General features: G+C 41.4%; 1 protein-coding gene across 1 annotated transcript in view; it reads left to right on the top strand.

The window, feature by feature from the left end:
• Positions 1–13,421, top strand: part of plcl1 (phospholipase C like 1) — a gene marked incomplete at its 5' end in the record, with an annotated part of 60,883 nt that extends 47,462 nt beyond the window's left edge. Inside the window, 7 exons of the mRNA XM_083902773.1 lie at positions 230–1,349; positions 1,451–1,627; positions 5,885–6,247; positions 9,185–9,388; positions 11,582–11,657; positions 11,953–12,062; positions 13,193–13,421. Coding sequence (XP_083758899.1) covers positions 230–1,349; positions 1,451–1,627; positions 5,885–6,247; positions 9,185–9,388; positions 11,582–11,657; positions 11,953–12,062; positions 13,193–13,414 — 2,272 coding nt within the window. The 3' untranslated portion in view covers positions 13,415–13,421. The remainder of the gene's footprint in view (positions 1–229; positions 1,350–1,450; positions 1,628–5,884; positions 6,248–9,184; positions 9,389–11,581; positions 11,658–11,952; positions 12,063–13,192) is intronic.
• Between the last annotated feature and the right edge of the window lie 8,841 nt (positions 13,422–22,262).

The raw sequence follows: 22,262 nt of genomic DNA, 5'->3' as shown, positions 1-22,262 counted from the left end.
ACCAGAATTCCGATGGTTGCCATGGCCACGCCCTTTTGAATCTGTGAAACCTTTTGACAACTCTTCTTCTTTGAGGCGTCTTTTAATGGTTCGCTCATTTACGCATGGTGCAAATCGCCAAGATGGACGCCAAATTCAAAATTGGCAGACTTCCTGTTGAGTCGAGGCCATGGTCCAATGGACTTTGTTGTTCGTCTCGGCCTTGTCTAAATTGCTGTTTTTTCCTCAGCACGTCGTATCGCTCGTACCTGCTGGACGACCAGGTCCACGGCAGAGCGGACATCGGCGGCCTGATCAAGTCCCTGCAGTCCGGCTGTCGATGCCTGGAGCTGGGGGTGACCGACGGTCCGGAGGGCGAGCCGCTCCTGGGCGTGGACTACGGTCCGGACATCCCCCGCCAGCATCACCACCACCACCATCACCACCACGCGCCTGTGACCATCCGCTCCGCTCTGGAGGTGGTCAACAAGTACGCCTTCCTGACCTCGCCGTACCCCCTGCTGGTGTACCTGTGCCAGCGCTGCTCTCCCGCGCAGCAGCGGACGATGGCGCAGCACCTGAAGAAGGTGTTCGGCTCGCGGCTCTACACGGCCGACGCCGCGCCCGTGAACCTGGGAGGGCGGGCGACGGTGCTGCCGTCCCCCGAGCAGCTGAAGGGGCGGATCCTCATCGTGGGGAAGAAGCTCCCCGCGGAGGAACAAGGCTCCGAAGGCGACGTTTCTGAGGAGGACGAGGAGATCGGAGGAGGCGGGCCTTTGGCGGGGCGGCGGATGACCATACCGGGTGAGGAGGAACTGGGCGTGGTCTTAGTGGTGCCGCCACCCTCTCAGCCCAGGAAGCTCCGCCTCCACAAAGACCTGTCGGACCTGGTGGCGATCGCTCGGACCGGCAGCCGCAGCTTCTACGCCCACAGAGCGAGTCACAGGCAGAGTTCTCAGCAGTCGCCGCCCAGCAGCCCCTCCTCCCCCGGCACGCCGCTGCCCCCCGAGCCACCATATTGGACGCTGTGCTCGCTGGGCGAGGGCGAGGCCGGGCGGCTGACCAGCGAGTGCCCGGAGGACCTCGTCACGTTCACCAAGCGCACGCTGACCCGTGTGCGGCCCAGCTCGGTGCGCCTGGACTCCAGTAACCCCAACCCTCAAGGATACTGGAAAGGGGGCGTCCAGCTGGTGGCGTTGAACCAGCAGACGCCGGGCGCCATGCTGGACCTGCACCGAGGTCGTTTCACGCAGAACGGAGGGTGTGGCTACGTCCTGCGACCGGCCGTCATGACGGACGAGGTGTCGTATTTCAGCGCCCACACGCAGGGATGCGTCCCGGGGGTTCCTCCACAGACGCTACGCATTAAGGTACACGTGGTACACGTCAAATTTCAGAATATCCCAAAGATTGTTTCCCCCTTTGTCTTTTCTCATTTATATAATTACAATTTTAACATGTCTCTGTGCAGGTCATCAGCGCTCACAACCTGCCCAAGCCTCAGGGGTCGGGGGCAAAGGGAGAGGTCATCGACCCCTACGTGGTTCTGGAGCTGCACGGCGTCCCAGCCGACTGCGCCGAACAACGGACGCGAACCGCAGCTCAGAACCAGGACGACCCGCTGTTTGACGAGACCTTTGAGTTCGAGGTACGACGTTAAAAGTTAAATCTATCTACTGTATTTATCTATTTTCCAGCGTGTTATCTCTTTAGCTAGTGACCATTCTAGCTAGATAGTGAGCTTGCTATCTAGCTTACAATATATCTAGTAAATTAACTAGCTTACTATCTATTTAGTTAACTAGCTTGCTATCAAGTTAGTTAGCACACTATCTATCTATCTATCTATCTATCTATCTATCTATCTATCTATCTATCTATCTATCTATCTATCTATCTATCTATCTATCTATCTATCTATCTATCTATCTATCTATCTATCTATCTATTTTCCAGCTTGTTGTGATCTTATTAGATATCTATTTAGATAGTTAGCTTGCTATCTAGCTTACAATATATCTAGTTAATTAACTAGCTTGCTATCTAGTTAGTTAACTAGCTTGCTATGAAGTTAGCAACCTAACTTGTGATGTATCTAGTTAGCACACTAGTTTACGATCTATCTATCTATCTATCTATCTATCTATCTATCTATCTATCTATCTATCTATCTATCTATCTATCTATCTATCTATCTATCTATCTATCTATCTATCTATCTATCTATTTTCTAGCTTGTTATCTCTTTAGCTAGTGTGATCTTATTAGATATCTAGTTAGATAGTTAGCTTGCTATCTAGCTTACAATATCTCTAGTTAATTAACTAGCTTGCTATCTAGTTAGTTAACTAGCTTGCTATCAAGTTAGCTACTAGTTTGTTTAGTAACGTACTATCAAGTTCGATAAATTGTGACATGTCTAGTTAGCAAACTAGTTTATGATCTATCTTGTTACCTAGCTAGCTTGCTATCTATCTATCTAGTTAGCCTGCTGTTTGGCTTAAACATTAAATCGATACTCAAACCACATTTGAAATATAAACTGCTTAAAACAACAAACTGTTTAATCCAGCACTGAATCAGTTAGTGATTTTGTTTTCCACAGATGTTTTTTTTTTAACATAATGTTGCTGTCAAACAATAACGATTATGTTTATCAGGTGTTTTTGTGTCATTTAAGCGTTCCCTTCCCTGAATAACTTTATAATCACATCATTACAGGAAGGCGTTTAATCTTATTTTGACAGATAATAGTGAGAATAAGAGCGTTGTGTTTTGTAACTTCATATCATTGATATCTGTGATTCTGCTTTGACTCATTTTGGTCGTCTGGAGTCACATTTGTTCCTTTTTAAAGGACACAAAAAACTACATTACAGCCCCGTTTATCGCATGTAATTCAAGTTAAAATGAAGACGTGCAGCGAATCACGCAAACTGGAAATGACAAAGAGTCCAATTTTAACTTTAGTTTTTCATATTCAATTCAATTACAAGAACAGGAACATTCTGTTCATACCGTTTACATAAGTATATGACAGCTCCTCATATTAATCCTGTTTAGTCAGTGAAAATATAAATACACATGTATTTATTTAAGTGTTTTTCTAATCAAGAATAAACAGTCCTTGGAATGTGTTCAACGGTGCCAGAAATCGTCTCAGAACGTATTTATGACAATGTTATTGTTCGGAATCGTCCATTAATCTGTCGCTGGGCACCGACTCTGGCGCTATTAAAGCGCTAATATTGCACTTTAACGTGCGTTTGAATGCGATTGAATATCGATAAGAGAGGGAACGACGTCAACAGCAGCAGAGGGTCGGAGCTGTTTGTCCGCGCACCTGCGTGGAAACGGACCACTGAGCGCTTCATTCACGGGGAATCAACATTCAGACGATGCTCGTGTCTGTGAACAGACTTTCATATGCACAGAATTCATCACACGAGATTGAATGTGAGGACTGTGCTGCTGCTGATTTGACTGTTTTTTTTTTGTCTGAACTGACAGAGTCCTGTAATAGTTTGGCTGAGCCGTAAAGACAAGCTGTCACAACTGATATGTCGCCTGTGTGTGTGTGTGTGTGTGTGTGTGTGTGTGTTCTTGTTCTTGCAGCATACTGAGGACCAGTGAGGGATTTTAACCAACAAAGTGAGGTCATTTTTACAGAGTGAGGACATTTTGTCCGGTCCTCACTTTGTTTTCATTGAAATCACTTCCTTAGGTTGCTATAACATGCTATACTCAATTTGTCAACAAAAAAAAAATTCTAATTTTGGACGACAGGACGTTTTTGTCAAATATTTGGCCAAAAATTTTGGGTAAATTTTTTTTTCAAATTTTGGGTCAAATATTTTTTTCAAATTTTGGATCAAATATTTTTTTTCAAATTTTGGTAATAACATTTTTTTCAAATTTTGGTAAAACATTTTTTTCAAATTTTGGGTCAAATATTTTTTTTCAAATTTTGGTAATAAAATGTTTTTCAAATTTTGGTAAAAAAAATTTTTTTTTCAAATTTTGGGTAAATTTTTTTTTCAAATGGGTCAAATTATTTTTTCAAATTTTGGGTAAATTTTTTTTATTTATTTTGGGTCAAATTTTTTTTTCAAATTTTGGACAACAAAGTATAGTATGACGTTTTTGTCAAATTTTGAACTAAACATTTTTGTTGATGTATGATGTTTTTGTCAAATTTTGGACCAAAAATTAAAAATCGAAAAAAAAATTCCAGCCCTTTTTGCTCTTGGGCTCCACCTGCAGACATTTTATGGTACTGCAACCAGTAGTTCTTTGTAGATATTTGTAATTATGTTAATTTATAAAGTGGAAATGATGGTCCCTACTTTGCCAGCAACCCAGTCCTCAGTATGCAGCAAGTACAAGAATGTGTGTGTGTGTGTGTGTGTGTGCTACGACCTTTCCCGTCACAAACGCTGACCTTGTTGCCAGGACTGTAGTCAGTCGTCCTCATGCAGACCACCGCTCTGGTTTATGTCAGGATTAAGATGGAGGTTCAGGTTATGAGATAACTAGCAGGTTAGATATGAGGCTCAGATCAGCATCAGTGTCTGTGATCCTGACTCATGTTTTGATGTTTGATGTACGTAACCATAGAAACAGAATCCTGCATTTGAACAGAATCAGATTGAGGGAAAATTTTGTCCATCAATTCATCTTCAAACTCAAAAAAACACTTAAATCAGCATCCAGAGTGGGATCATTTGTCTTTGTTTTGTCTGCTATGGTCATTTTGTGTGGTATTAAGTAACTGGTAACTAGTTAGCTCAGTAGCTTGCAGTATTTCTAGTTAATTAGCTGGCTTGCAATATATCTAGTTACCTCGCTTGCTATCTTGTTATCTCATTATATTGTGATATATCTAGTTAGTTAGCTTGCTTGCTGTCTGGTTAGCTAGCTTACAATCTACCTACCTATCTAGTTTGCTAGCCTGGTAACTAGTTAGCTCAGTAGCTTGCACTATTTCTAGTTATTTAGCAAGCTTGCAATATATCTAGTTACCTCGCTTGCTATCTTGTTATCTCATTATCCTGTGATATATCTAGTTAGTTAGCTTGCTTGCTGTCTGGTTAGCTAGCTTACAATCTATTTACCTATCTATTTAGTTAGCTAGCTTGGTATCTAGTTAGCTCAGTAGCTGGCTGTATTTCTAGTTAATTAGCTAGCTTGCAATATATCTAGTTAGGTAGCGATGTGGCTATTGGCTATGTGGCTAGCATGTATGTGTTGCACATTGATTGTGACGCGCGAATAAACGTAGATTCTCGGTGGTTTAGAACCAGTTGAAACCAGTTTTAACGTGACAGACCGTCCAGTGTGTTTCTGTCCATTTTAAGAGGTTTGTTTTGAAAGTGATTGAATCAAATGTCAATACAAATCAAAGACGTTAGCTAATAGCATTTCTCTGTGATAGAAGTTTAGTTTAGCCTCTTTTCATCTTCATAGAAGGAAATGTCAGTGTGTGTGTGTGTGTGTGTGTGTCCTCATTAGTAGAGGTGAAGTTTTGATGTGTAACACTAATATAATGACATTAACGCTGCACCTGAACCATCGCTGACTGATCTATGATCAGGAACCAGTGTTTGAACCTCTCTCTCTCTCTCTCTCTCTCTCTCTCTCTGTGAATAATCTTCCCCACGTTGTAAACATTTAATGAACGACAGCGACTTTAATGGATCTAAATCCAGCGCAGATGAATAATGTAGCGGCGCATTACAACGTGTCTCGAGACGACGAAACATTAAACCTTTATCATCAAAAGGAGATGTTTGTTCACTCCACTGAAGGGAATATAATTGGTTTAAGCCGTTGGAGAAGATTTGTGTCAAACGTGCCGTGCGTAACGGCGACCCCTGGTGTTTCAAAACGGTCACTGCACTTGCAGGTGAACATGCCGGAGCTGGCCCTGCTGCGCTTCGTGGTCCTGGACGACGACTACATCGGCGACGACTTCATCGGTCAGTACAGCGTCGCCTTCGAGTGCCTGCAGCCCGGCTACCGCAACGTGCCCCTGCTCGGCATGTCGGGAGACCCCCTGCCCCACACCAGCCTGTTTGTCCACGTGGCCGTCACCAACCGCCGCGGCGGCGGGAAAGCCCAGAGGCGGGGCCTGTCGGTGAGGCGGGTGGGGCGGCGGGGGCGGGGCTACGTCACGCTGAGGAGCACGGGCGTCAAGGCGGTGGACGAGGCCTTCAAGGCGGCGAGTTCTCCGCTGAAGGAGGCGGCAGACCTGAGAGACGACGCTCAGGTGAGAAAAGTCTTAAAGCTGAACATTTTTAATGCTATTTTACAACATATATCTTAGTTTTTTAACTGAAAACTGAAGTTTGTAAACACCACACCAAACCCCATAGAGAAAACCAGTGATTTTTACATCGCATCAACACAGGAGCTGCTGGTCCGCTGCTGCCTCGTGTGGTCACTTTGTGTCCACTGAGGAATGTCGAAATTAAATATTTTAAAAGCCGAATTTTACAAAATAAGACATTTGAACTTAGTGATGGAGGCAACAGTGGATCAACAACTCCTGTGAACTCCTGTGTGCTGTGATGTTAAAATCACTGGTTTTCTCTATGGGCTTTGGTGCAGGGAGAGTGAGCGGTTAACCAAACTTCAGTTTCCTGCTGGAAAAGTCCGCCTAACAGTGAGATAAATAGAAAAGTACTATTTTTTACGATATTTAAGAACATATATTTTATTTTATCAACTGAAAATGTAACTTTGTAAACCACTCACTCTCCCACACCAAACCCCATAGAGAAAACCAGTGATTTTAGCTCACAAGGACACAGGAGATGCTGGTCTACTGCTGCCTCGTGTGGTCAATTTGTGTCACTGAATTATATCAAAATGTAGAATTTTAAAAGCCGAATTTTACAAAATAAGGCATTTGAAGTCAGTGATGGAGGCAGCAGTGGATCAACAACTCCTGTGAACGCCTGTGTCACTGTTATGTTAAAATCACTGGTTTTGTCTATGGGCTTTGGTGCAGGGAGAGTGAGCGGTTTACAAACTTCAGTTTCCTGCTGGAAAAGTCCGCCTAACAGTGAGATAAATAGAAAAGTACTATTTTTTTTACGATATTTAAGAACATATATTTTAGTTTATAAACTGAAAATTTAACTTTGTAAACCACTCACTCTCCCACACCAAACACCATAGAGAAAACCAGTGATTTTAACATCACAGGGACACAGGAGCTGCTGGTCCAACTGCTGCCTCGTGTGGTCAATTTGTGTCACTGAGGTTAATCTGAACGAAGATTTTCAAAAATTTTTACAAATTTTTTTTACAAAAAACTTGAGCTGCAAAAAATGTCAATTTCAAATTTCAACAGAGGTTAATTTGAAAAAATAACCCCAAGCTTTCTGACCCTTTAAAGGTCCAGTTCGGAACTTGTTTATAGGCAGAAATGTGAATATACAACACACATGTCTGTTTGTGACCAGTAGGTGTCACTCTTTCTTGCACAGTGGACCCTTTAAATTAAGATTTTAAAAACAAACACCTCGTGTTTCAGCTGAGTCAGATCGGTGTGTCACTCTGAGCTCATGACGAAATCAGACTCTGCTCAGGACTTTTCCGTGGAGCGATAAAGAAGCGACGAAGAAGGAAGAGGCAGATTATTAAGCGTCTATAAATACCTGGCTGCACAAAACCAACCCACCGTCTTAATAATGCACGCCGCTCGCTAACGTCGGGCGCCGCCATCCGAGTGGATGTTAACATCTGTGGGTGGGCGGCGTGAGGAGAAGCCTCTTCTCTCCACACATTCAAACGTTTTAAAAAGCAAACAGACGACGACACAGAGTCGGCCGTCAATCCCAAATCCACACAATAATCCCTGCGTCACATTCCGGTGTCGTAAATGTGTCTTTTTTGACAATATTTCATCACGAAGAAACAGTTAAAAAATAAACTCAATTAAAAAATTTAAAAGATCTGAAGTGATTTTAGCTCCAACCAAACTCCATTGAGAAAATCATCAATTTTTACATCGCATCAACACAGGAGCTGCTGGTCCGCTGCTGCCTCGTGTGGTCACTTTGTGTCCACTGAGGAATGTCGAAATTAAATATTTTAAAAGCCGAATTTTACAAAATAAGACATTTGAAGTCAGTGATGGAGGCAGCAGTGGATCAACAACTCCTGTGAACTCCTGTGTGCTGTGATGTTAAAATCACTGGTTTTCTCTATGGGGTTTGGTGCAGCGAGAGTGAGCGGTTTACAAACTTCAGTTTCCTGCTGGAAAAGTCCGCCTAACAGTGACATAAATAGAAAAGTACTATTTTTTTTTACGATATTTAAGAACGTATATTTTAGTTTATTAACTGAAAATTTAACTTTGTAAACCACTCACTCTCCCACGCCAAACCCCATCGAGAAAACCAGACTGCTGGTCTGCTGCTGCTGCCTCGTGTGGTCACTTTGTGCCACTGCGTTGCATCCGACCGAAGGGTTTAAAATGCCGAACTCGTCACAAATAAAAACAACAAACTTCGTTTTCCGCTCAAAAAAAAAAACATATTTAAATGTAAGAGAAGTGAGATTTTATTTGGGTTAAACCTGGTTTTCCTCATCCTCCGTGTGTGTGTGTGTGTGTGTGTGTGTGTGTGTGTGTGTGTGTGTGTGTGTGTGTGTGTGTGTGTGTGTGTGTGTGTGTCCACTGGCACTGAACAATGTTTTCATGTTGTGTTTATTATTAGAGCCTGGGAGAAACGACCCAGAAATGACATTTTTATTTCATATATATATATATATATATGTGTCACATAATGCTGTTTTCCTAACACACACCTGCTGCAGCTTAAAAATAAATAAATAAGTAAATAAATAAATAAATCCATGTCACGAGTTATGCCATATTGTCTCCTCTTTTTTTTTTTTTTTTTGCCAAATGCGCTTAAGCTAAGGCTGATTTCACCGGATTAAAACCACCAATGACGGCCATATTGATTTAATTCACAGGAGAGACGGCAGATGACTGTGTGTGTGCGTGTGCGTGTGCGTGTGCGCGTGTGCGTTTGCGTCCCTTTCTGACCTTTCTCAGCTTAGTTTTACAGCCGGAACAGTACATCTGATCTAATTCTATTTTACCCTCTCTCTCTCTCTCCTCTCTCCTCCTCTTCTTCTTCTTCTTCTTCTTCCCTCCTCATCTCTCTCTCTCCTCTCTGTGTTTTTCCAGAGCACCACTGTCAGTTTCAAAGAGCAGTGTGGGCTCCCCACGGTGGCCAAACTCAAGCAGTGCATCCAGAGCCTGGCCACCCGGCTGCAGAGCCCTGAAGGCACCGTGGGCGTCACCATGGTGCTGAAGGAGGGTTACCCGTGTCTGGAGCCCCTGGTCAGTCTGTCGGAGACCACGAGGAAAGTGCTCGCGGCCTACGACGCGGTGAGAAAACAGTCGTTTTCTCTGCTGGTCTACTGCTGCCTCGTGTGGTCACTTTGTGTCACTGAGGTCAATCCGAAACAAAATATTTTAAAAGCCGAATTATACAAAAATAAGACATTTGAACTTACCGACAGAGGCAGCAGTGGATCAACGACTCCTGTGAACTTCCTGTGTCTCTGTGATGTTAAAATCACTGGTTCTCTCTATGGGCTTTGGTGCAGGGAGAGTGAGCGGTTTACACACTTCAGTTTCCTGCTGTTAAAGTCTGTCTCACAGTGAGATTAAGACGTCGTAGCCTCTCAAAGTTTTAGAATTGAGTTTTCTGACACTTTGTGCACGCGCACGCGCGCGCACACACACACACACACGTCATTAGCGATGATGATGATGATGAACATGTGAGCTCAGCAGGTCACTGTCATGAACACATGCTCGGTGAAGTTTCCAGTCGCACGTCGCAACTTTTCAGGCTTTCTGGACGCACACGCACACACACACACACACACACACACACACACACACACACACACACACACACACACACACACACACACACACACACACACACACACACACAGGGCTGAGTCATCACACACTCCTCCTCCTCCTCCTCCCTCTGTTTCCTTCTTCATTTTCACAGATTCAGACAAACTTTCGGTTCATGCTCTGATTCTGACTCTGTTAGTGTCTGATAATCTGGTAATCTGACTCTCTCACACACACACACACACACACACACACACACACACACACACACACACACACACACACACACACACACACACACACACACACACACACGTCCCTGTGATTTCACGTCAATCGTGATTTAAACTGAATCATGATGTGCATCTGTGACTATATTATAATGCAAATCTATGACTCGACTCCTTTAATCTGACTCTTTTACTCCAATAATCTGTGACTCCTTTCCTCTAAAACACTTTCTCTCCTGACTGTGTTAATCTGTGACATTGAGACACAAATCTGTGTCTGATTCTGTTGATCTGTGACACTAGTACTCTGACTCTTTTAATCTGAGATTCTGACTCTTTTAATCTGAGACTCTGACTCTTTTAATCTGAGATTCTGACTCTTAATCTGAGACTCTGACTCTTTTAATCTGAGATTCTGACTCTTTTAATCTGAGACTCTGACTCTTTTAATCTGAGACTCTGACTCTTTTAATCTGAGACTCTGACTCTTTTAATCTGAGACTCTAGTAATATGACTCTTTTAATCTGAGACTCTAGTACTCTGACTCTTTTAACCTGAGATTCTGACTCTTTTAATCTGAGACTCTGACTCTTATATTCTGAGACTCTGACTCTTTTAACCTGAGATTCTGACTCTTTTAATCTGAGACTCTGACTCTTTTAATCTGAGACTCTGACTCTTTTAATCTGAGACTCTGACTCTTTTAATCTGAGACTCTAGTAATATGACTCTTTTAATCTGAGACTCTGACTCTTTTAATCTGAGACTCTAGTAATATGACTCTTTTAATCTGAGACTCTAGTACTCTGACTCTTTTAACCTGAGATTCTGACTCTTTTAATATGAGACTCTGACTCTTTTAATCTGAGACTCTGACTCTTTTAACCTGAGATTCTGACTCTTTTAATCTGAGACTCTGACTCTTTTAATCTGAGACTCTGACTCTTTTAATCTGAGACTCTTGTAATATGACTCTTTTAATCTGAGACTCTGACTCTTCATCTGAGACTCTGACTCTTTTAATCTGAGACTGTGACTGTTTTAATCTGAGACTCTAGTACTCTGACTGTTTTAATCTGAGACTCTGACTCTTTTAATCTGAGACTATGACTTGTTCTCTGAGACTTCACGACTCCTTTACTCCCACAATTTCTCTTTTTTCTTACTCTGTTAATCTGTGACTCTCAGTGACTCAGATACTATTTTTCCCACAGTCAAATCTGTTAATCCCGGTCCTAATCCCGTGTCACTTGCTAAATGTCGCTCAGTCTGTGATGTGGTTGACTTGTGGCTTGTTGGACGAGTTGCCGTAACTCATACCTCAGAGGAGATAATCTGACCCTGACTAACCTGCTGAATTATTCACAATCACCACCTCTCAAATCGAGTGTTTCTAAACCTCTGCGTGTACAGTTTCTTATCCGTGTGTTAATCCAATCTAATCTGAACACAAACCTTCTCTCTCTCCGTGATCAGATGATCTCGTCACAGAAGCAGCTGATCGAGAGCGCAGACGGCGTGCAGGAGAGGATCCACCAGGTCCAGAGAGAAGGTATGGATTCAGATTACACAGATTAACGACAGTGACTCCTCTGAGAACACGCAGAAAAACTTTATTTAAACGAATAATCTGAAGTAAATGTGTGTCAAACACGTGCGTGTCTCTGTAGAAAACGCTCTGACCTCTGTCTGACAATGCAAATGTCAGGAGAAGAGGAAGTGGCCCTTTTGTGTACATATGTAAATCTGATGTTAATCTGATGTTAATCTGATGTTAATCTGTCAACACCTGGACGTTTCCCCCGTTAGTCACAGTTGTGGTTTTTGCATACGTCCGTCCTCCTCAGGCATGGACTTCCACGAAGATCTGGCTCGTCTCGGGGAGAAGGAAGGTCTGAAGGGACGTAAGCTGGGGAAATGTGTGGAGAGTTTCACGTGGAACATCACTGTGCTCAAGGTAAACACTGATGATGATGATACTGATGTGGATTCACCACAGACTGTGACTGTAAAACACACTCACTTATATACAATATTATAGTACACTCATATACTCTGGTTTTCACTGGTTTAGTTACACTTTTTCACAGTAACTTGTGGTATCGTATTGTATCGTACTGTATCATATCATATCTTGTTGTACTGTATCGCATCTTATCGTATCTTAGCGTACCGTACTATATCGTATCGTACCGTATCGTGCCGTATTGCATTAAATATCGTAATCGTATCTTATTGAACCATATCGTATTATATCGTATGGTATCGTGCTGTATTGTATCGTATTGTACCATATCATATTATATCGTATCTTATTGTATCGTATCGTGACGTATCGTATCATGCTGTACTGTATCGTATCGTATCGTATCGTATCGTACCATATCATACTATATCGTATCGTATCGTATCGTATCGTATCGTATCGTATCGTACCGTATCGTATCGTGCTGTATTGTATCGTATTGTACCATATCATATTATATCGTATCTTATTGTATCGTATCGTGACGTATCGTATCATGCTGTACTGAATCGTATCACATCGTATCATATTGTATTGTATTGTATCATATCGTATTGTATCATATTGTAGCGTATTGTACTGTATCGTATCGTATCGCACCGTACCATATCGTGCTGGATTGCAGCGCATCGTATCATATCGTATTGCACCATATCATATTATATCGTATCTTATTGTACTGTATAGTATCGTACCGTATCGTGCTGTATTGCATCGTATCGTATCACATTGTATCTTATTGTACTGTATCGTATCACATCGTTTCGTACCGTATTGTATCGTATTGTATCGTATTGTATCGTATTGTACCATATCATATTATGTTGTATCTTGTTGTATCGTATCGTATCGTATCGTCTCGTCTCGTCTCGTATCGTATCGTATTGTATTGTAGCATGCTTTACCGTATCGTACTGTATCGCATCGTATCATAATTGTATCGTAATCATATCTTACTGTACTGTATCATATTGTTATCGTATCGTATCGTATCGTATCGTATCGTTATCGTAATCTTAACCATATTGTTATCGTCATCGTCTGTTTTGTTGTCTCCTCAGGGTCAGGGTGACCTGTTGCGCGGGGCTAAGATGGATTCTCTGGACGCTCTGAGACAGCTGGCTCTGGCCTGTGAGGCCTGTGGACTCACCTCCTCCTCGTCCTCCTCGTCCTCCTCGTCCAACAACGCCTCGTCCTCCGCCTTCTCCGTCGCCGAGCTGCATTACTCCTCCCACCCTCTGTCCGGCCGCCGCAGCAGCACGCACGGCAACGGACGCATTTGACACACCTCTGTCCGTCCATCCTTCTTTCCCTCTGTCCGTCCATCCCCATGTCCCTCTGTCCCTCTGTCCCTCTGTCCCCCACCACCACAGACTGGGTCCAGTGTCCTGCCAAAGACGTGAGTGACAGAGTGAATCCCTCCTCACAACAGATGAATCTGTTCAAGCCTTACGGTGAGTTCATCACTGAGTTCCTGGAGGGAAAGACGTTTACGATGTTTGCGATCCCCCACCCCTCCCCTCCCCCCCACCGTCGTCGAGCGCTGGTTCCCAAACACCGGCTCGGGGGCCCACAGAGGGGTCACCAGAGATATAATTTCGGGGTTCCACGAAACAGAATTCGCAGAATCGTCCCGACCTTTTAGTTTAGATTCATGTGAACGATGTTGAGTTTATGGAAACACAGAAGACTCGGAGCAGGACTTTTCTTGGATTAAGATAGTGAAACGTTTATGTGTGTGTGTGTGTGTGTGTTATATATATAATATGTTTTTAACGCTCACAAACCTTCTTTTTTTTATCGTTTAGTTGCAGTAAAAATGCAGTGAAACTTTAGTCATTACCTCATGTAAAAAAAAACGGTTTCTTCATCGTCATCGTCGCGCGCGTGCCGTTCCGTTCCGTGTTTTCCACATTCCGCTCCACAGTTTGTCGTCTTATACCTCTCGGTCGTACGCGATCGGGCTGCGTCTCTTCAGTTTTCTCTGTGGATTATTTCCAGATTTCAGACTTTGTTTGTTTCCGAAGCTCTGTTTTATTCATGCGCGCGCACACACACACACACACACACACACGCGTGGATGTCATCGTTATCTCCGTGCTCGACTGAAACGCGAGGACCGACCTGCAGACGAGTATCTGTGTGGTAATCTGAGACGCTGTAGTACTACATGTGTGCTGTAGTAAGACTGTGTGTGTGTGTGTGTGTGTGTGTGTGTGTGCATGTGTGATGAAGATGTAGCAATAATAAATAATAACAACAGTGCTGACAGGCGTGCTTTAACTGTACTGACTGAATGGTTTGATTATTGACTAACTTGATCACTTTCGACCGTGTTTAAAAACTACAAAGATGGCGTCCAGCAGGTGCTCGTCGTCGTCGTCGTCGTTTCTCTTTTTCAGCGTAAACTTGTGTTTTCTTCTTCTTCCTGTTCTTCTTAGAGAAGCAGAAAGAACAGAGTTATTTGAACACGGCATTTCTACTCGTTCTCTTCAGCAGCACAAGCTCGGCAGAAGAGAATTTACCTCCGCGGCGTTAGCCTCCCGTCGTTAGCTTCTCGTCGTTAGCCTCTCGTCCAGTCAACGGTCTTAGAGATTTTTATGCTTCAGTCGAAGGATTACGTGTCAAAAAAATGCCAAAATATACAGTTACAGGTTGATTTAAAGGTGTTTTGAGAACAAGAATGTGATTTACGCGTGTCGTCAACAGAGGAAATGACCGATCCAGTCCAGTCGAGTCCAGTCCAGAAAACGAGAAAGAGTCCTGGTCGATGCCGCGTTGGCGCCCCCGTGTGGCTTGTGTAGATAAGATAAGATAAGAAGATAATGATGAATTTAAATAAGCCGTCCATCCATTTTTTTTCATCTTCTTCTTCCACAAAGTTCTGGCAGTTTGAAGGTCACGGTTCCTTCACTCTCATCCCCTCGTTATTCCTTAATCCCTCTGGATTCTAATCCACAGTCCACTCTTGGTGGTTGTAGAAGAAGTTGTAGAAGTTCCAATCCACCTGTTGTAGATCAAGGTTCTTCTTCTTCTTCTTCCACAAACTTCTGGCAGTTTGAAGTTCGCAAGCACAGTTTTTTGTCCGAAAGTCATGGTTCCTTCATTCTAATCCCCTCGTTATTCCTTAATCCCTCTGGATTCTAATCTGTCGTCCACTCTTGGTGGTTCTTCAGCACAGATGTTCCAATCCACTTGTTGTAGATTAAAAGTTCTTCTTCCACCAACTTCTGGCAGTTCGAGGTTCGCAATCACAGTTTTTCGTCCGAAAGTCACGGTTTCCGTCATTCTCATCCCCTCGTTATTCTTTGCCCCGTTCCTTAATCCCTCTGGATTATACTCCTGGTGGTTCTTCAGCACAGAAGTTCCATTCCACCTGTTGTAGATCAAGGTTCTTCTTCTTCTTCCACCAAGTTCTGGCAGTTTGTGCTGTTCTTCTTTACCCCGTTCCTTAATATTTCTGTATTCTAATCCTCAGAACGTTGCTCTTTCACACCTACACTCTCTATGCTGCGCCCCCTGGTGGTGTCTCAGGGTGATGAGTCACTCACAGCCAGAGGAAAAGAGGTCGACCTCATTTCTCTCTCTCTCTCTGTGTGTGTGTGTGTGTGTGTGTGTGTGTGTGTGTGTGTGAAAGATGAAGCTTCTAAAAGCAGAGCAGAGTGTTGTGGTGGAGGGGGTCAAAGGTCAGGAGACACACGGAGGAGACACAGGCTGATGTTGGATCAGCTTCAGGTTGAAGGCGTTCACCTGCAGAGCTGCATAATTGGCTGTGAGCTGCAGACAGAGCGACAGCACCTGCTGCTGCTGCTGCCCGGCTGCCCGGCTCTATTAATATGACTGTGAGTCACCGTGGAGGCTCTGGTGGGGGGGGGTTTGGTGTTTGATGGTGTCTGTGTCGTGACACGGCCGTGGCCCACGTTCATGACCCTGTGATGCGAAGCTGCTTCTAAAAAAGAGTAGCTGTCACGTGGCCTTTAAAGGGACAGTGTTAACGGGACACGTTCTCCACTTCATCTCACCGTTTTCTGACTGAGAACTCAAGTTTGTGCAACTTTTTAAAAAAAAACGCTCACTCTCCCTGCACCAAACCCCACAGGAAGTTCACAGGAGTTGTTGATCCACTGCTGCCTCCATCACTAACTTCAAATGTCTTATTTTGTCAATTCGGCTTTTGAAAATCTGCATTCAGATTAAAATCAGTGACACAAAGTGATAAACTAAAATATATGTTCTTAAATATCGTAAAAAAATACTATTTGTCTATTTATCTCACTGTTAGACATACTTTTCCAGCAGGAAACTGAAGTTTGTAAACCACTCACTCTCCCTGCACCAAACCCCATAGAGAAAATCAACCATTTTAACATAACAGTGACACAGGATGTTCACAGGAGCCTCCATCACTAACTTCAAATGTCTTATTTTGTCAATTCAGCTTTTGAAAATATGCATTCAGATTAAAATCAGTGACGCAAAGTGACCACACGAGGCAGCAGTGGACCAGCAGCTCCTGTGTCCCCCTTGAGCTAAAATCACTGATTTTCTCTATGGGGTTTGGTGTGGGAGAGTGAGAGGTTTACAAACTTAATTTTTCAATTGATAAACTAAAATATATGTTCTTAAATATCGTAAAAAAAAATACTATTTGTCTATTTATCTCACTGTTAGACAGACTTTTCCAGCAGGAAACTGAAGTTTGTAAACCGCTCACTCTCCCTGCACCAAACCCCATAGAGAAAATCAGCCATTTTAACATAACGGTGACACAGGAAGTTCACAGGAGTTGTTGATCCACTGCTGCCTCCATCACTAACTTCAAATGTCTTATTTTGTCAATTCGGCTTTTGAAAATCTGCATTCAGATTAAAATCAGTGGCACGAAATGACCACACGAGGCAGCAGTGGACCAGCAGCTCCCGTGTCCCCCGTGAGCTTAAATCACTGATTTTCTCTATGGGGTTTGGTGTGGGAGAGTGAGTGGTTTACAAACTTAATTTTTCAATTGATAAACTAAAATATATGTTCTTAAATATCGTAAAAAAAAATACTATTTGTCTATTTATCTCACTGTTAGACATACTTTTGCAGCAGGAAACTGAAGTTTGTAAACCGCTCACTCTCCCTGCACCAAACCCCATAGAGAAAATCAGCGATTTTAACATAACGGTGACACAGGAAGTTCACAGGAGTTGTTGATCCACTGCTGCCTCCATCACTAACTTCAAATGTCTTAATTTGTCAATTCGGCTTTTGAAAATCTTCATTCCGATTAAAACCAGTGACACAAAGTGACCACACGAGGCAGCAGTGGACCAGCAGCTCCCGTGTCCTTAGTTTCCACCAAGAAAAGAGCGTCGTATCAGAGAGATAACGTGACAAACACATTGTTAAGCTATCATAGACCACGGGGTAAGTGTGTGTTTTATCGAGACGAGCCTTTAAAAATCTCAATATTAACACACGATATGGCTTGAAGTCATGAGTCATAATCAGCGAGGTCAGAGATCTTCTTACTCTGCAGGGAGCATCAATGATGCAGCGGCCGCAGTAAAACAAACCCGCGGTATTAGCTTTCTGTGTTCTGGTTTACATGGCAAATAACAAATAACAAGTGGGTCAAAGGTCAATAGACTTCACCTGTACAGTACGTACATGCATGCATACTCTGTAGGTGATCGTTCGAGGGGGAAGAAGAGTTTCACGTTTCACTAATTAGGTCGTTTCCTGTTCTCAGAGTGATTCAGCGGACTGTGTGGACGACGGCGCGTTATTTAACCCCTTAAACTTTACGTTTCTTTACTCCAGATAACAAAACAAGGAGTTAAAAGTGTCGGAGTTTGTCGGCGTTTGACATTTTATGGACCAAATAACTCGCGGATTAATCGTGAAAATGTTTTTTAGCGTGAAATGATCACGTGACTTTGACAAAGAGGACAACGAGGCGCGATGTTTGACAGTGACGGACGACGAAGAAACACTATTATGGTCCTTTAAATGACAAGTTTACAAATCTTTCTTAAAACACCTGTTCGTTACGCAGTGTTTACGTCCGCTCTGTAGTTCTCTGTGCTCGTCAGTGTGTGGCGCTATACCTGTTTTTTTTCCCGCAGAACAGTGAACAAAATAGTGGATTAAACTTTGATTTTTAAATAAGTAAATAAATAAATAAACGAATAACGGGAGAGTTGTTTATATTTGCCATTCGTGACGTGGACAAAGTCGTAACCTTGGAAACGTGTGTGTGTGTGTGTGTGTGTGTGTGTGTGTGTGTGTGTGTGTGTGATGGTATTTTAGGTCGTGTTTTACAGCGTCTGTGTGTTGGCTTGTGTTTACACCGCTGACCGTTTTGTTTATTTTCTCTTCGCTGTTTTTTCTGACAGTCACTGAAAACGTTGTTTTTGTTTGTTTTTGTAAAAATAGACGAGAAAAGAAAAAAAAAAAACAGAATGAGAAAAATATTTATTGAAGTGTGTTTTAAAAAAAACAAAACAAAAACAAAACATAATAAATATATAATGAATAATTAAATGGACCTCGCTTTTATTTTGAAAAGCTACTGTGTTTTCTATCTTACAAGTAATCAAGTATAACAAAGAAAATGTAAACCAGACTAAATAAAGTTATCTTTTCCTGACCAACGCCTCTGGTTGCCTCATTTGTTATTCTCTATTATATATATATATATATATATATATATATATATATATATATATATATATATATGTATATATACATATACATATACATATATATATATACATATACATATACATATATATATGTTTTTTTTGTTGTAAATGCATTCTTTCTTTCAACCTTTCATTTATTTAAAGCATATAAAATGACCTTTATTTGTGATAATTTACTGTAATTTTTATTTTTAATATTATTGTTAATTTTTTTTATTACATATTTTGGGGGTTAATTCAATAATTTATAATAATAATTTCACTACAAATGTATAAAACTGTAGTTTTACTGAAGGTAAATAAACGACTTTTATTGTGAAAAACCACACCTGTTCATATCCTGTCCCGGCAGGATGTGCACAGGTGTCGCGCTCGTGTGCTGATTGTCACCGAGTGACGTCTCCTGCTCCTCGCCAACGATCTTCGGCAGAGTACCGGAACAGGCCCGTTGAGCTGTTTAAATGACAAAATAACACCATTGTCTCGCATTAATGTCCGTAAATGTTGAACATGAAAGCCCCAGTAGACAATAATATGCACTATAACATATTATTTTCGAATAATATGGCGTTAAAGACGCTATATATATATATATATATATATATATATATTATCCATAGTTCATCCGGGTACTTTGTCAAGCGGCAAACCAGGGAATCGAAAATGGTGGCGCCGTGGATTCTGGTGAAAATGGAGAGAGGAAAACAAAAATAAAGTTCATCATCATCAACAACAACAACAACAGCAGCATTTGACCGAGATTAACTGGATTAAAAGAAGAAAGTGGTGGACGTTTCTCTCCAACTAACCGCAGAAGAAGGAGAAGACGTACAGCGGAAGTGGACGGGAGGACCCTCCGCCATGTTTATGCAGGTTAGTAAACAACATTTAACTGAATGAAAAACAAACTAATAAACAAACAAACAGCTGTGGGGACAACATTTTAAATATTTACAACGTTTTACAGACTTAACGACGTGTGTTGTGACATTGTTTTCATTTGTGCGCCGAACTGCTGTTGAATAATTAGCTTCCTAGAGTTGACCGCTAGCTTAAACTTGGTTGTTGCCGCTTATATAGGTGTATTCAGTAAATGAATTAGCCGTTTGCACGGCAGCCATTTTGTGTGTGATCAGTGATCAGTAACACCTGTGATGTTTGACATTAAACATGTCAAAGTAGTTTGAGAACCATTTTCTCTGATTTGTCAACTTCTTAAATGTGAGTATATTTTGTTTTCTTTGCTCGTTTGCTTCATGAAAACCTTGAAATGATGCTCTTTTTATTGATTATTCTACTTTTTGGTCCACTGTGCTTGTTATGAAGTACTTGGATTGGAAGATGTTGTCAAATGCCTTGTTTTGTCCACAATTTTAATAAATAAATAAATAAATAAACTATTCACATTTAAGAAGCTGAGGGTTAGGGTTAGTAGTTTTAATATTTTCTAGTTTCTTTGCTCTATTTAACTTAAAAAAATAATAAAACGGAATTATTTTGGTTTGTGGACAAAATCTGCTTTTGTGCCAGCAGATGGCGCCAAACATCAAGCTATTTTTTCTCACGAAGGTTTAAGATCATTTCACGCTGGTACTAGCCGAGTGTTTTCTCTCTTTCTGACCCGTGTAAAGTGTTTTTGAACAGTTTAAAGTGTGACATAAAATATAAAAGAACTATGAATATTTCTTATGTGACGCCGTTAAATGGTAACGATGATTATGACTAATATTCTCAGGAAATCAAAGTGTTTTACTGAGACGTCAAAAGTGAAGAAAAGCCGTTTCCTAGTTTCAAAAAAGATCTGAGTTTTACAATATTTTGGTGAAATTGAACCGGTTTTTCTTTTCTTTTTTTAATCAGTTGTCGTTTACATCTGCTCAAATTCTCGTCTTCAGGTTCGCTCCCTCACAGAGAGTTACTTTCTCTTCCACTACATTTATTTGATAATAATAAAATTAAATACTCTAGAAACATACTTTTACTTCATTAAATCTGAACTAATATGATCAGTAATAATCAAAAACTCTATTGCTTTTAATTGTGACTTTATTTATTTTGAATACATTTGTTTTTAATTAATGGCAAACACATTTTTTTACAAATTACAGTATTTCATTTTATTATATATTCATTTTTTATATATTAGTTTATTTTTTAAAGTCGGTTATTTGGTCCATAAAATGTCCAGAATCTCAAATTGATGATGTTTCTCAAATGTCTTGTTTTTGTCCACAAACCAAAATGATTCTGTTTTAGTGATTTCTCTGTTTTATGGAGCAGAGAAACAAGAAAATATTCTCAAATGTTTAGTTAATTTAGTAATTAATGAATAATTAATTTGTTGTTGTAGCTCTGCTCAATATTCACTGGTTTCGCATTAATACCTGACGTGATGGAGAATAATAACCACGTTATTTCAAGGTCATTTCCAGTATTTTCACAGAATATGGAGAAAAAAAAACATACTTTCTAATTTTTCCGTTTGCGTCGTTTCAAATGATTTAATTTAAGCCCTGGTTCAGAAAACTAGGTCGAGTTCTTCTCGAGCTGAAAGTGGAACGTACTTGAGTAAATAAGTGCCGTGAATGTGTCGCCCTGCGCTCCTCCTCCTCCTCGTCCTCCTCCTCCTCCTCGTCCTCCTCCTCCCTCAGGAGGTGTCGGCCAGCAGATGGGAGGTGATGGGACTGTGTGGTAGTGTAGGCGCTGACATGACAGGCTGTCAGGCCCTAATGCAGCCCAACATCTGGAGGTTGTTGGCCATGTCACTTCATGCCTCCTGGCAGGGCCCTGTTAGCCTGGGGCCACAGGCAGCTACCGGCAGCTACAGGCAGCCGCCCTGAGGGACGCCCAGGCTCTGAGGGAAGCTCCCAGGCCCCGCGTCTCAGCCTGGGCCTCTGAAGCCTTTCTGTAAAATAACTTCGTTCACATGGGTTTGTTTTTAGAAATATCGAATAAAATCCACTTTTTTTTTTTTACCAAATATTGCAAATAGGCTCAGATTGAATGATTTAAGCACACAACAACAGAGTAAGAAGAAGAGCTGAAACGATGAATCGATGAATTGATTATTAATCGATTACTAAATTAATGGACAACTATTTTGATAATAGCTAATCGGTTTGAAGCTTTTTTCATTATTAAAAAAAGATTTCTGATTGTTTTAGCTTCTTAAATGTGAACATTTCATTGGTTTCTTTGCTCCACATAACAAAAAAATCATTAAAACGGAATAATTTTTGGTCTGTGAACAAAACAAGACTTTAGTGAAAAAATCATATTTTGCAGGTTTGACAAACACCGATCAACATTTTTTTAACATTTTATGACATTTTATGGACCAAACGATTCATCGATTAATCGAGAAAATAATCAACAGATTAATTGATTAAGAAAATAATCGTTAGTTGCAGCTCTAGTTGGCTTCTTAAATGTGAATATC

The sequence above is a fragment of the Microchirus variegatus genome (genome assembly GCF_963457635.1).
Source record: "Microchirus variegatus genome assembly, chromosome: 16".
NCBI classification, from domain to species: Eukaryota; Metazoa; Chordata; class Actinopteri; order Pleuronectiformes; family Soleidae; genus Microchirus; species Microchirus variegatus.
Note: the sequence above shows the minus strand (reverse complement) of the source record. Positions and strands in the feature narration are given on the sequence as shown.